The following is a 15,000-nucleotide window of genomic DNA, read 5'->3' as shown; positions in this document are numbered from 1 at the left end:
TGTAGTTCCAGTAGTTAGCTACACCGCTACATGGTAAAACAGTAGAGTGTAGTTCCAGTAGTTAGCTACACCGCTACATGGTAAAACAGTAGTGTGTAGTTCCAGTAGTTAGCTACACCGCTACATCGCTACATGGTAAAACAGTAGTGTGTAGTTCCAGTAGTTAGCTACACCGCTACATGGTAAAACAGTAGTGTGTAGTTCCAGTAGTTAGCTACACCGCTACATGGTAAAACAGTAGAGTGTAGTTCCAGTAGTTAGCTACACCGCTACATGGTAAAACAGTAGTGTGTAGTTCCAGTAGTTAGCTACACCGCTACACCTGCTACATGGTAAAACAGTAGTGTGTAGCTCCAGTAGTTATCTACACCGCTACATGGTAAAACAGTAGTGTGTAGTTCCAGTAGTTAGCTACACCGCTACATGGTAAAACAGTAGTGTGTAGTTCCAGTAGTTAGCTACACCGCTACATCGCTACATGGTAAAACAGTAGTGTGTACCTCCAGTAGTTTGCTACACCGCTACATGGTAAAACAGTAGTGTGTAGTTCCAGTATTTAGCTACACCGCTACATGGTAAAACAGTAGTGTGTAGCTCCAGTAGTTAGCTACACCGCTACACCGCTACATGGTAAAACAGTAGTGTGTAGTTCCAGTAGTTAGCTACACCGCTACATGGTAAAACAGTAGTGTGTAGTTCCAGTAGTTAGCTACACCGCTACATGGTAAAACAGTAGAGTGTAGTTCCAGTAGTTAGCTACACCGCTACATGGTAAAACAGTAGTGTGTAGTTCCAGTAGTTAGCTACACCGCTACATGGTAAAACAGTAGTGTGTAGCTCCAGTAGTTAGCTACACCGCTACACCGCTACTTGGTAAAACAGTAGTGTGTAGCTCCAGTAGTTGGCTACACCGCTACATGGTAAAACAGTAGTGTGTAGTTCCAGTAGTTAACTACACCGCTACATGGTAAAACAGTAGTGTGTAGTTCCAGTAGTTAGCTACATGGTAAAACAGTAGAGTGTAGTTCCAGTAGTTAGCTACACCGCTACATGGTAAAACAGTAGTGTGTAGATCCAGTAGTTATCTACACCGCTACACCGCTACATGGTAAAACAGTAGTGTGTAGTTCCAGTTGTTAGCTACACCGCTACATGGGAAAACAGTAGTAACCTACTGAAAACACTACCTAGATTTGAATTTAGTTCAACTACCACCAAGCTACTAGAAAATGTCTGTCTATCAGACTATAAACTCTAAAATCACAGAATATTTTGGAGGATGGGAGGTTATCCCCCCTCCTCAGCCTTTCACCTTTCTAACTCTCTGTGTTTGTCTGTCCTTGAATGGTACAATGTTTCATTGTGGATCTACATTAAGGATGCAGATATGTGGGAGAGAGAGAGAGTTGGAGCAAGTCTGTGTTGTTGTTGTTCAAAGCAAAATGTGGGAGAGAAGTACTGGAACAGTGATAATGACCTTTCTCCCCATCTATCTCTCTCTCACTCTCTCCCTCTCTCTACATCTCTACTCTCTCCCTCTCTATCATGACCAAAGGACAGGAGAAAGGGCGCCTGGCCAGAGAGAGAAGGAGGGAGAGAGGACACAAGAGGGTTTGTGTGCTGACATGTTTTGATATGGTATCGAGATGATATGGATTTGTGTAATGCAAAAGAGAAAATCTTTGAAAACAACTGAGGCCGAATGACACAATGTTCTCTACACAGACAGAGACAAACAGTATGCAAAACACACCCACACGTCAATGAAACACACTTTCTGTTTTGGATCACAAGTGAATATGGAGAAATCTGAACAGAACACACACACACACACACACACACACACACACACACACACACACACACACACACACACACACACACACACACACACACACACACACACACACACACACACACACACACACACACACACACACACACACACACACACACACACACACACACACACACACAATGTACCTCTCTCTCAGACAGACACTGTACCTCTCTCTCAGACAGACACTGTACCTCTCTCTCAGACAGACACTGTACCTCTCTCCCAGACAGACACTGTACCTCTCATCCAGACATACACTGTACCTCTCTCAGACAGACACTGTACCTCTCTCCCAGACAGAGACTGTACCCTACTCTCTCTCTCAGACAGAGACACTGTACCTCTCTCTCAGACAGACACTGTACCTCTCTCTCAGACAGACACTGTACCTCTCTCTCAGACAGACACTGTACCTCTCTCTCAGACAGACACTGTACCTCTCTCTCAGACAGACACTGTACCTCTCTCCCAGACAGACACTGTACCTCTCATCCAGACATACACTGTACCTCTCTCAGACAGACACTGTACCTCTCTCCCAGACAGAGACTGTACCCTACTCTCTCTCTCAGACAGAGACACTGTACCTCTCTCTCAGACAGACACTGTACCTCTCTCTCAGACAGACACTGTACCTCTCTCTCAGACAGACACTGTACCTCTCTCTCAGACAGAGACACTGTACCTCTCTCTCAGGCAGATACAATGTACCTCTCTCTCAGACATATACAATGTACCTCTCTCTCAGACAGAGACATGGTACCTCTCTCTCAGGCAGAGACACTGTACCCCTCTCTCAGACAGAGACACTGTTCCTCTCTCAGACAGAGACACTGTATCGCTCTCTCAGACAGACACTGTACCTCTCTCTCAGACAGACACTGTACCTCTCTCAGGCAGAGACACTGTACCTCTCTCTCAGGCAGAGACACTGCACCACTCTCTCAGACAGACACTGTACCTCTCTCTCAGACAGAGACTGTACCCCTCTCTCAGACAGAGACACTGTTCCTCTCTCAGACAGAGACACTGTACCGCTCTCTCAGACAGACAGTGTACCTCTCTCTCAGACAGACACTGTACCTCTCTCTCAGACAGGGACTGTACCTCTCTCTCAGGCAGAGACTGTACCTCTCTCTCAGACAGACACTGTACCGCTCTCAGACAGAGACACTGTGCCTCTCTCTCAGACAGACACTGTACCTCTCTCTCAGACAGAGACACTGTGCCTTTCTCTCAGACAGACACTGTACCTCTCTCTCAGACTGAGACACTGTACCTCTCTCTCAGACAGAGACACTGTACCTCTCTCTCAAACAGAGACACTGTACCTCTCTCTCAGACAGAGACACTGTACCTCTCTCTCAGACAGACACTGTACCTCTCTCTCAGACAGACACTGTACCTCTCTCTCAGACAGAGACTGTACCTCTCTCTCAGACAGACACTGTACCCCTCTCTCAGACAGAGACACTGTACCGCTCTCTCAGACAGACACTGTACCTCTCTCTCAGACAGGGACTGTACCTCTCTCTCAGACAGGGACTGTAGCTCTCTCTCAGACAGAGACTGTACCTCTCTCTCAGATAGAGACTGTACCTCTCTCTCAGACAGACACTGTACCTCTCTCTCAGACAGACACTGTACCTCTCTCTCAGACAGACACTGTACCTCTCTCTCAGGCAGAGACACGGTACCTCTCTCTCAGACAGACACTGTACCTCTCTCTCAGAAAGAGACACTGTACCTCTCTCTCAGACAGAGACACTGTACCTCTCTCTCAGACAGACACTGTACCTCTCTCTCAGACAGAGACACTGTGCCTCTCTCTCAGACAGAGACACTGTACCTCTCTCTCAGACAGACACTGTACCTCTCTCTCAGACAGAGACACTGTACCTCTCTCAGACAGATACACTGTACCTCTCTCAGACAGATACACTGTACCTCTCTCTCAGACAGACACTGTACCTCTCTCTCAGGCAGAGACACTGTACCACTCTCTCAGACAGACACTGTACCTCTCTCTCAGACAGAGACTGTACCCCTCTCTCAGACAGAGACACTGTTCCTCTCTCAGACAGAGACACTGTACCGCTCTCTCAGACAGACACTGTACCTCTCTCTCAGACAGACACTGTACCTCTCTCAGACAGAGACACTGTACCTCTCTCTCAGGCAGAGACACTGTACCTCTCTCTCAGACAGGGACTGTACCTCTCTCTCAGACAGGGACTGTACCTCTCCCTCAGGCAGAGACTGTACCTCTCTCTCAGACAGACACTGTACCTCTCTCAGACAGACACTGTACCTCTCTCTCAGACAGAGACACTGTACCTCTCTCTCAGACAGAGACACTGTACCTCTCTCTCAGACAGACACTGTACCTCTCTCTCAGACAGAGACAGTACCTCTCTCTCAGACAGAGACTGTACCCCTCTCTCAGACAGGGACTGTACCTCTCTCTCTGACAGGAATTGTACCTCTCTCTCAGACAGAGACTGTACCTCTCTCTCAGACAGAGACTGTACCTCTCTCTCAGACAGACACTGTACCTCTCTCTCAGACAGACACTGTACCTCTCTCTCAGACAGACACTGTACCTCTCTCTCAGGCAGAGACACTGTACCTCTCTCTCAGACAGACACTGTACCTCTCTCTCAGACAGAGACACTGTACCTCTCTCTCAGACAGAGACACTGTGCCTCTCTCTCAGACAGACACTGTACCTCTCTCTCAGACAGACACTGTACCTCTCTCTCAGAAAGAGACACTGTACCTCTTTCTCAGACAGAGACACTGTACCTCTCTCTCAGACAGACACTGTACCTCTCTCTCAGACAGAGACACTGTACCTCTCTCTCAGACAGAGACACTGTACCCCTCTCTCAGACAGACACTGTACCTCTCTCTCAGACAGAGACACTGCACCTCTCTCCCAGACAGACACTGTACCTCTCTCTCAGACAGACACCGTACCTCTCTCTCAGACAGACACTGTACCATACTCTCTCTCTCTCACCGTGAGGGAGGTGAAGGTCATGCACATTCCTCCGAAGCCGTTAAATGTCAGCGCGATGAAGATCAGGATTGACAGCTCTGTGGAGGAAGACGGAGACACCGTCAGACACAAACACACACACAGACACAGACACACGTATTCCCTTCACAAATGGACACACGTTCACACACACACATACACCCTAAAGATACACACACCTACACACACATAGTGATATGGCAGCTTGGTGATATGGTAGCTAGGTGATATGTTGACATGGTAGCTAGGTGACATGGTAGCTAGGTGATATGGTAACTAGGTGATGTGGTAGCTAGGTGATATGGTAGCTATGTGATATGGTAACTAGGTGATATGTTGATATGATAGCTAGGTGACATGGTAGCTAGGTGATATGGTAGCAATGTGATATGGTAGCTAGGTGATATGGTAGCTATGAGATATGATAGCTATGTGATATGTTGCTATGGTAGCTAGGTAATATAGTGAGATGGTAGCTAGGTGATATAGTGATGGTGATATGGTAGCTAGGTAATATGGTGATATGGTAGCTAGGTAATATAGTTAGATGGTAGCTAGGTGATATAGTGATGGTGATATGTTAGCTAGGTAATATAGTGATTTGGTAGCAAGGTAATGTAGTGATGGTGATATGGTAGCTAGGTAATATATAGTGCTATTTTAGCTAGGTGATATGGTAGCTAGGTAATATAGTGATACTAATGTGTTTTTTAGGTGATATGGTAGCTAGGTGACATGGTAGCTAGGTGATGTAGTAATAGTGATATGGTAGTTTGGTGACATGGTAGTTTGGTGATGTAGTAATAGTGATATGGTAGTTTGGTGACATGGTCGCTTGGTGATGTAGTGATAGTGATATGGTAGTTTGGTGACATGGTAGCTTGGTGATGTAGTAATAGTGATATGGTAGTTTGGTGACATGGTAGCTTGGTGATGTAGTGATAGTGATATGGTAGTTTGGTGATATGGTAGTTTGGTGACATGGTACTGTATGCTAGGTAGTCTACTCACCATCAGGGTTGTATGCTCCGTAGGCGATGAGAAGACAAGAGAAGGAGAAACAGGCACTGGAATACACACAAACAATACATCAATATCATATATAACCATAAATCAATATCATATAGAGGATGTCTGGTTATTCTTTAAAAGTGCTTTCCTCACCATCTAAAATAAGCGTGCTCCATTCAAAAACTTTAGAACCAGGAACAGATATAGCCCTTGGTTCTCTCCAGACCTGTCTGCCCTTGACCAGCACAAAAACATCCTGTGGCATTCTGCAGTAGAATCGAACAGCCCCCGCGATTTGCAACTTTTCAGGGAAGTTAGGAACCAATATACACAGTCAGTCAGGAAAGCAAAGGCTAGCTTTTTCAAACAGACATTTGCATCCTGTAGTACAAACTCAAAAACATTCTGGGCCACTGTAAAGTCCACAAGAGCACCTCCTCCCATCTGCCCACTGCACTGAGACTAGGAAACACTGTCACCACCGATAAATACATGATAATTGAGAATATCAATAATAATTTTTCTACGGCTTTCCATGCTTTCCACCTGGCTACCCCTACCCCAGTCAACAGCCCTGCACCACCCACAGCCTCCCCCATTTCTCCTTCACCCAAATCCAGATAGCTGATGTTCTGAAAGAGCTGCAAAATCTGGATCCCTACAAATCAGCTGGGCTAGACAATCTGGACTAACTCTTTCTAAAATGATCCTCCAAAATTGTTGCAACCCCTATTACTGGCCTGTTCTACCTCTCTTTCGTATCGTCTGAGATCCCCAAAAATTGGAAAGCTGCCGCAGTCATCCCCCTCTTCAAAGGGGAGACACTCTAGACCCAAACTGCTACAGACCTAGATCTGTCCTACACTGCCTTTCTAAGGTCTTCCAAAGCCAAGTCAACAAACAGATCACAGACCATTTCAAATCCCACCGTACCTTCTCCGGTACGCAATCTGGTTTCCAAGCTGGTCATGGGTGCACCTCAGCCACGCTCAAGGTCCTAAACGATATCATAACCGGCATCGATAAGAGACAATACTGTGCAGCTGTATTCATCGACCTGGCCAAAGCGTTCGACTCTGTCAATAATCACATTCTTATCGGCAAACTAAACAGCCTTGGTTTCTTAAATGACTGCCTCACCTGGTTCACCAACTACTTCTCAGATAGAGTTCAGTGTGTCAAATCGGAGGCCTGTTGTCTGGACCTCTGGCAGTCTCTATGGGGGTGCCACAGGGTTCAATTCTCTGGCCAACTCTCTTCTCTGTATACATCAATGATGTCGCTCTTGCTGCTGGTGATTCTCTGATCCCCCTCTAGACAGATGACACCATAAAGCCCCACCTGAGATAAGGTGGGGCTCTACCTAACAAATATTTATAGAGAACCTGGAGCCAGTGGGTTTGGTGACGAGTATGAAGCGAGGGCCAGCCAACGAGAGCATACAGGTCGCAGTGGTGGCTAGTATATGGGGATTTAGTGATATGGGATGGCACTGTGATAGACTGCATCCAATTTGTTGAGTAGAGTATTGGAGGCTATTTTGTAAATTACATCGCTGAAGTCGAGGATCGGTAGGATGGTCAGTTTTACAAGGGTAAGTTTGACAGCATGAGTGAAGGATGCTTTGTTGCGAAATAGGAAGCCGATTCTAGATTTCATTTTGGATTGGAGATGCTTAATGTGAGTCTGGAAGGAGAGTTTACAGTCTAACCAGACACCTAGGTATTTGAAGTTGTCCACATATTCTAAGTCAGAGCCGTCCAGAGTAGTGATGCTGGACGGGCGGGCAGGTGCAGGCAGCGATTGGTTGAAGAGCATGCACTTAGTTTTACTTGCATTTAAGAACAGTTGGAGGCCACAAAGGAGAGTTGTAAAGGCATTGAAGCTCGTCTGGAGGTTTGTTAACACAGTGTCCAAAGAACGGCCAGAAGTATACAGAATGGTGTCAGTTGTGTAGAGGTGGATCAGAGAATCACCAGCAGCAAGAGCAACATTGCTGATGTATACATGTATACCATGGCTAAGGACTGTTCTTAGGCACGATGAAATGCCTCCGAGGTGCCTTATTGCTATTATAAACTGGTTACCAACGTAATTAGATGTTTTGTCATACCCGTGGTATACCACGACTGTCAGCCAATCAGCATACACCATGTAAACTCATACCATGTCAACTCACACCTGTTTAACCATTTAAACCAACACAGTCTGAACTCAGACTCCCCCCTCCTCCACCCACTGTCCCTCCTCCTCTCGCTCTCTCCTACCTGCCCAGCAGTCGTAGGTTGCGCGGTCCGTATTTGTCCATGACGATGCCCAGCGGCAGAGTGATGGCTGATAGAAGGAATGATCCCACGGTGAAGGCCAGGTTCAACATCTCATCCTGGTCCTTACAGATGAGCCAGCCGTTCATCCTCATAGGGCCATCGGGGTCCTGGGGGGCCAGGGGCCTCATCTCTACCCCATCCCCTAACCCCACCACACCCTCTGCCTCAGAGTAGTAATCACTGTAGTCATCATCGCCCCCTGGTGGGGGGAGGGGGACAGACAGGTTGGAGGAGGAGGTGTGGTTACCTAGAGGGAGGGAGGGTCAGTATCAGATATTATTCTCATTAATATTGTCATTGTTGTTGTTGTTAATGGTAATCCCATTTCCACTATTATTATTGCTGAGACAACAGAGAGAGAGAGAGAGAGAGAGAGAGAGAGAGAGAGAGATGCAGCATTGTACTTTACTCTGGGTGAATGAACCGTGAGGTAGAATGCCTCAGCAGATTAGCAGAGTAGTGTGGTAGTCAGGTGGTCAAGTGATGTTGTTCTGACACATGGTTCTGTGTTACTTGACATCACGGCCACTTCATGAAGATACTACTACCCTGTGCTGGGATTTTAACATCTAGATGTTAATCAAAACGGGACCATCGCGCTCTCCAGCAGTCTGTCAATTCAGAATTCAAAAATATGTTGCATAAGGCTTTGTTTTACTGCGGCAGGGATAGCGTTCACATACTTTTCAGCTTTCCAGCCTTCTTCAGTGTGTAGGTACCATTTTTTAAATTCAAAACAGCGTTTGTAGGGAACACAGGTGAGCAACTGATGAGCAACAGCTGCTTCTAATCAGGGTTGCCAATAATCTGCCAATCAGGGATGTGGCTTCTCTGGTATACCTGTACACAAGTTAGTCACAAAGAAATAAAGAATGATAGGACAGTCTATCCCCCTCTCCTCCCTCTGATCCCTGGTCTAGACTGTCCTGAATCTAGTTGATGATCCATGGTCTAAACTGTCCTGAATCTAGTTGATGATCCCTGGTCTAGACTGTCCTGAATCTAGTTGATGATCCCTGGTCTAAACTGTCCTGAATCTAGTTGATGATCCCTGGTCTAGACTGTCCTGAATCTAGTTGATGATCCCTGGTCTAGACTGTCCTAAATCTAGTTGATGATCCCTGGTCTAGACTGTCCTGAATCTAGTTGATGATCCCTGGTCTAAACTGTCCTGAATCTAGTTGATGATCCCTGGTCTAGACTGTCCTGAATCTAGTTGATGATCCCTGGTCTAGACTGTCCTGAATCTAGTTGATGATCCCTGGTCTAGACTGTCCTGAATCTAGTTGATGATCCCTGGTCTAAACTGTCCTGAATCTAGTTGATGATCCCTGGTCTAAACTGTCCTGAATCTAGTTGATGATCCCTAGTCTAGACTGTCCTGAATCTAGTTGATGATCCCTGGTCTAGACTGTCCTGAATATAGTTGATGATCCCTGGTCTAGACTGTCCTGAATCTAGTTGATGATCCCTGGTCTAAACTGTCCTGAATCTAGTTGATGATCCCTGGTCTAGACTGTCCTGAATCTAGTTGATGATCCCTGGTCTAGACTGTCCTGAATCTAGTTGATGATCCCTGGTCTAGACTGTCCTGAATCTAGTTGATGATCCCTGGTCTAGACTGTCCTGAATCTAGTTGATGATCCCTGGTCTAGACTGTCCTGAATCTAGTTGATGATCCCTGGTCTAGACTGTCCTGAATCTAGTTGATGATCCCTGGTCTAGACTGTCCTGAATATAGTTGATGATCCCTGGTCTAGACTGTCCTGAATATAGTTGATGATCCCTGGAGAAACCTCGGCCACATGTGACCTCATCCTTCGCCCTTTAACTCTGATTAGAAACAGCTTAGTACACACACACCCTGCCTGGCCCGATAACACTAACCTCCCTTCTCTGATACCACAGGCCCTCTCTCAGCAAAAAAAAAAACATGAGGAGGAGGGGAGGAGATAGGGGGAACAGATAAAAAGAGAAAAGATAGAGATGGTCGAGGTATTTGCATTGATATTATCTCTGCTTTACTGGGCCTTTATGAATTCCTCTCTGGCACTATGCCGTGCATAGATAAAGAGATACCATACACAGGAACATGTTGTTATTGTCATATCAACGATAGATTAGGATTCAGTTTGAGAAATACTTCCACTGATCAAATATAGAAACATGAAAAGTATCTCTTTACTTCTGAAGTTAAAAACATTCTTCACATCTCAACTTTAAATAAGAATCGAATGAAATAATAAGATCAACTCAATTGACTTTAGTCAACAGAGAGAGAGCAGAGACAGGGACAAGACGGAGGAAGAGAAAGATAATGTCAGAAGTTTTTAAAGAACAACGACAGAGGAAGAGAAAGAAAAGAGTAACGTCAGAATTTTGACTTACAGTAGGAACCGTGTGAGTCAGTCTGCACGCACGCACACACACACACACACAAGGTGGTGACTGTAAAAAGTGATGTGTTGTTTATGCTGAGTGAGGTGTATTTTGTAGCTGAGTCCAGCTGGTTAGGGTTCCAAGTCTACTTCCTGTTAACAGACCTTTGGAATGGAACAGCCAACCACGACCCACAAGACCTCGTCTCCCACATGCTAACAACGTATTGAGATAGAAATGCAATGTGTAGAACAGATATGATAGTCTGTCATGTAGAATAAAGGATCAGCTCTGTAGTGGAGAACAGATATGATAGTCTGTCATGTAGAATAAAGGATCAGCTCTGTAGTGTAGAACAGATATGAAAGTCTGTCATGTGGAGTAAAGGATTGTGACTCTTGCTGTCCCCAGTCCACCTGGCCGTGCTGCTGCTCCAGTTTCAACTGTTCTGCCTTATTATTATTCGACCATGCTGGTCATTTATGAACATTTGAACATCTTGGCCATGTTCTGTTATAATCTCCACCCGGCACAGCCAGAAGAGGACTGGCCACCCCACATAGCCTGGTTCCTCTCTAGGTTTCTTCCTAGGTTTTGGCCTTTCTAGGGAGTTTTTCCTAGCCACCGTGCTTCTACACCTGCATTGCTTGCTGTTTGGGGTTTTAGGCTGGGTTTCTGTACAGCACTTTGAGAAACACACATGTTTCTATAACAATACATTTGATTCATCAACGGTCGTAATGATGGAGAATCATTTGATTTCCAGTTATGAAGTAAATGTTTAACGAAATCATTGACGAGAAAAGTATGGTCCACACTATTGGGCATTTCACTGCACCCTCATATGCCATGTCTTTAAATATGCAGACACATGAATAAAAAGTACATTTACATTATAAAACTTCTGACAGCCAACTGTCTAACGCCGCCCATAACTTTGGGACTTCATAGCTTTCCCAGAAGGCATGGATTATTGAGTCATTGTTAGTTTTACACTTAAGATATGACTCTGCCGTTGTGCTGTAGAATTTGTGAATTTTAGGGGACCTCCCTACTAGACACCTGATGTTCCTGGGGTCCTCCTAGACACCTGATGTTCCTGGGGTCCTCCCTCCTAGACACCTAATGTTCCTGGGGTCCTCCCTTCTAGATACCTAATGTTCCTGGGTTCCTCCTAGACACCTGATGTTCCTGGGATCCTCCTTGAAACCAAATGTTCCTGGGGTCCTCCCTCCTAGACCCCTAATGTTCCCGGGGTCCTCCTAGACACCTAATGTTCCTGGGGTCCTCCCTCCTAGACACCTAATGTTCCTGGGATCCTCCTTGACACCTAATGTTCCTGGGGTCCTCCCTCCTAGACCCCTAATGTTCCTGGGATCCTCCTTGACACCTGATGTTCCTGGGATCCTCCTTGACACCTAATGTTCCTGGGGTCCTCCCTCCTAGACCCCTAATGTTCCTGGGATCCTCCTTGACACCTGATGTTCCTGGGATCCTCTTAGACACCTAATGTTCTTGGGGTCCTCCTAGATACCTAATGTTCCAGGTGTCCTCCTAGATACCTATTGTTCCTGGGGTCCTCCCTCCTAGACACCTAATGTTCCTGGGGTCCTCCTAGACACCTAATGTTCCTGGGGTCCTCCCTCATAGACACCTATTGTTCCTGGGGTCCTCCCTTCTAGATACCTATTGTTCCTGGGGTCCTCCCTTCTAGACACCTAATGTTCCTGGGGTCCTTCCTCATAGACACCTAATGTTCCTGGGGTCCTCCTAGACACCTAATGTTCCTGGGTTCCTCCTATATACATAATGTTCCTGTGGTCCTCCTAGACACCTAATGTTCCTGGGGTCCTCCCTCCTAGACATCTAATGTCCCTGGGGTCCTCCCTCCTAGACATCTAATGTTCCTGGGGTCCTCCCTCCTAGACATGTAATGTTCCTGGGGTCCTCCCTCCTAGACACCTAATGTTCCTGGGGTCCTCCTAGATACATAGTGTTCCTGGGGTCCTCCCAGATACCTAATGTTCCTGGGGTCCTCCTACCTACCTGTTCCTGGGGTCCTCCCTCATAGACACTTAATGTTCCTCTGGTCCTCCCTCATAGACACCTAATGTTCCTGGGCTCCTCCTAGACACCTAATGTTCCTGGTGTAATCTTAGATACATAGTGTTCCTGGGATCCTCCTAGATACCTATTGTTCCTGGGGTACTACCTTCTAGACACCTATTGTTCCTGGGCTCCTCCTCCTAGACACCTAATGTTCCTGGGGTCTTCCTAGATACCTATTGTTCCTGGGGTCCTCCCTCATAGACACCTAATGTTCCTCTGGTCCTCCGTCATAGACACATAGTGTTCCTGGGATCCTCCTAGATACCTATTGTTCCAGGGGTCCTACCTTCTAGACACCTAATGTTCCAGGGGTCCTACCTTCTAGACACCTAATGTTCCTGGGGTCCTCCTAGATACCTATTGTTCCTGGGGTCCTCCCTCATAGACACCTAATGTTCCTCTGGTCCTCCCTCATAGACACATAGTGTTCCTGGGATCCTCCTAGATACCTATTGTTCCTGGGGTCCTACCTTCTAGACACCTAATGTTCCTGGGGTCCTCCCTCATAGACACCTAATGTTCCTGGGGTCCTCCTAGACCCCTAATGTTCCTGGGGTCCTTCCTCATAGACACCTAATGTTCCTGGGGTCCTCCTAGACCCCTAATGTTCCTGGGGTCCTCCTAGACACCTAATGTTCCTGGGGTCCTCCCTCCTAGACACCTAATGTTCCTGGGGTCCTCCTAGACACCTAATGTTCCTGGGATCCTACTAGACACCTAATGTTCCTGTGGTCGTCCTAGACACCTAATGTTCCTGGGGTCCTCCCTCCTAGACATCTAATGTTCCTGGGGTCCTCCTAGACACCTAATGTTCCTGGGGTCCTCCTAGACACCAAATGTTCCTGGGGTCCTCCCTCCTAGACATCTAATGTTCCTGGGGTCCTCCCTCTTAGACATCTAATGTTCCTGGGGTCCTCCCTTCTAGACACCTAATGTTCCTGGGGTCCTCCCTCTTAGACATCTAATGTTCCTGGGGTCCTCCCTTCTAGACACCAAATGTTCCTGGGGTCCTCCCTCCTAGACACCTATTGTTCCTAGGGTCCTCCCTCATAGACACCTAATATTCCTGTGGTCCTCCCTCATAGACACCTAATGTTCCTGGGGTCCTCCTAGACACCTAATGTTCCTAGGGTCCTCCCTCATAGACACCTAATATTCCTGTGGTCCTCCCTCATAGACACCTAATGTTCCTGGGGTCTTCCTAGACACCTAATGTTCCTGGTGTAATCTTAGACACATAGTGTTCCTGGGATCCTCCTTGACACCTAATGTTCCTGGGGTCCTCCCTCCTAGACCCCTAATGTACCGGGGGTCCTCCTAGACCCCTAATGTTCCTGGGGTCCTCCCTCCTAGACACTTAATGTTCCCGGGGTCCTTCTAGACACCCGATGTTCCTGGGGTCCTCCCTCCTAGACACCTAATGTTTCTGGGTTCCTCCTAGATACCTAATGTTCCTGGGTTCCTCCTAGACACCTAATGTTCCTGGGATCTTTTTAGACACCTAATGTTCCTGGGGTCCTCCTTGATACCTTATGTTCCTGGGGTCCTCCCTCCTAGATCCTAATGGTCCTGGGGTCCTCCTAGACACATAATGTTCTTGTGGTCCTCCTAGAAACCTAATGTTCCTGGGGTCCTCCTAGACACCTAATGTTCCTGGGGTCCTCCTAGATACCTAATGTTCCTGTGGTCCTCCTAGATACATATTGTTCCTGGGGTCCTCCCTCCTAGACCCCTAATGTACCGGGGGTCCTCCTAGACCCCTAATGTTCCTGGGGTCCTCCCTCCTAGACACCTAATGTTCCTGGGGTCCTCCTAGATACATAATGTTCCTGGGGTCCTCCTAGACCCCTAATGTTCCTGGGGTCCTCCCTCCTAGACACCTAATGTTCCTGGGGTCCTCCTAGATACCTAATGTTCCTGGGGTCCTTCCTCATAAACACCTAATGTTCCTGGGTTCCTCCCTTCTAGACACCTAATGTTCCTGGGGTCCTCCTAGACACCTAATGTTCCTGGGGTCCTCCCTCCTAGACACCTAATGTTCCTGGGGTCCACCTAGATACCTAATGTTCCTGGGGACCTCCCTCATGGACACCTAATGTTCCTGGGGTCCTCATAGGCACATGATGTTCCTTTACATTTCTTTCTACATTTCTGGAATGTGTAATGTTTCATCTTTATAGATTAAATACAGCCTTTAATATCTGTGTGAGAGGTGAGTGATATCAGAGAGAGAGACTGTTACACAGATGTTCATGTGTTAATGTAGAAACCACTCACATTCAGGAGAGCGTGAA

General features: G+C 46.8%; 1 protein-coding gene across 2 annotated transcripts in view; it reads right to left on the bottom strand.

The window, feature by feature from the left end:
- The window catches only part of LOC139417904 (large neutral amino acids transporter small subunit 4-like), a 38,282-nt gene that overhangs the window by 18,087 nt on the left and 5,195 nt on the right, over window positions 1–15,000 (bottom strand). For both annotated transcript variants that reach the window (XM_071166888.1, XM_071166890.1), the window contains exons 3-5: window positions 8,159–8,465; window positions 5,892–5,947; window positions 4,863–4,939 (exon numbers count right to left, since the gene is read on the bottom strand). In XM_071166888.1, the coding sequence (XP_071022989.1) occupies window positions 4,863–4,939; window positions 5,892–5,947; window positions 8,159–8,465 (440 nt within the window). The remainder of the gene's footprint in view (window positions 1–4,862; window positions 4,940–5,891; window positions 5,948–8,158; window positions 8,466–15,000) is intronic.

The sequence above is a fragment of the Oncorhynchus clarkii genome, chromosome 10 (assembly GCF_045791955.1).
Source record: "Oncorhynchus clarkii lewisi isolate Uvic-CL-2024 chromosome 10, UVic_Ocla_1.0, whole genome shotgun sequence".
NCBI classification, from domain to species: domain Eukaryota; kingdom Metazoa; phylum Chordata; class Actinopteri; order Salmoniformes; family Salmonidae; genus Oncorhynchus; species Oncorhynchus clarkii.
Note: the sequence above shows the minus strand (reverse complement) of the source record. Positions and strands in the feature narration are given on the sequence as shown.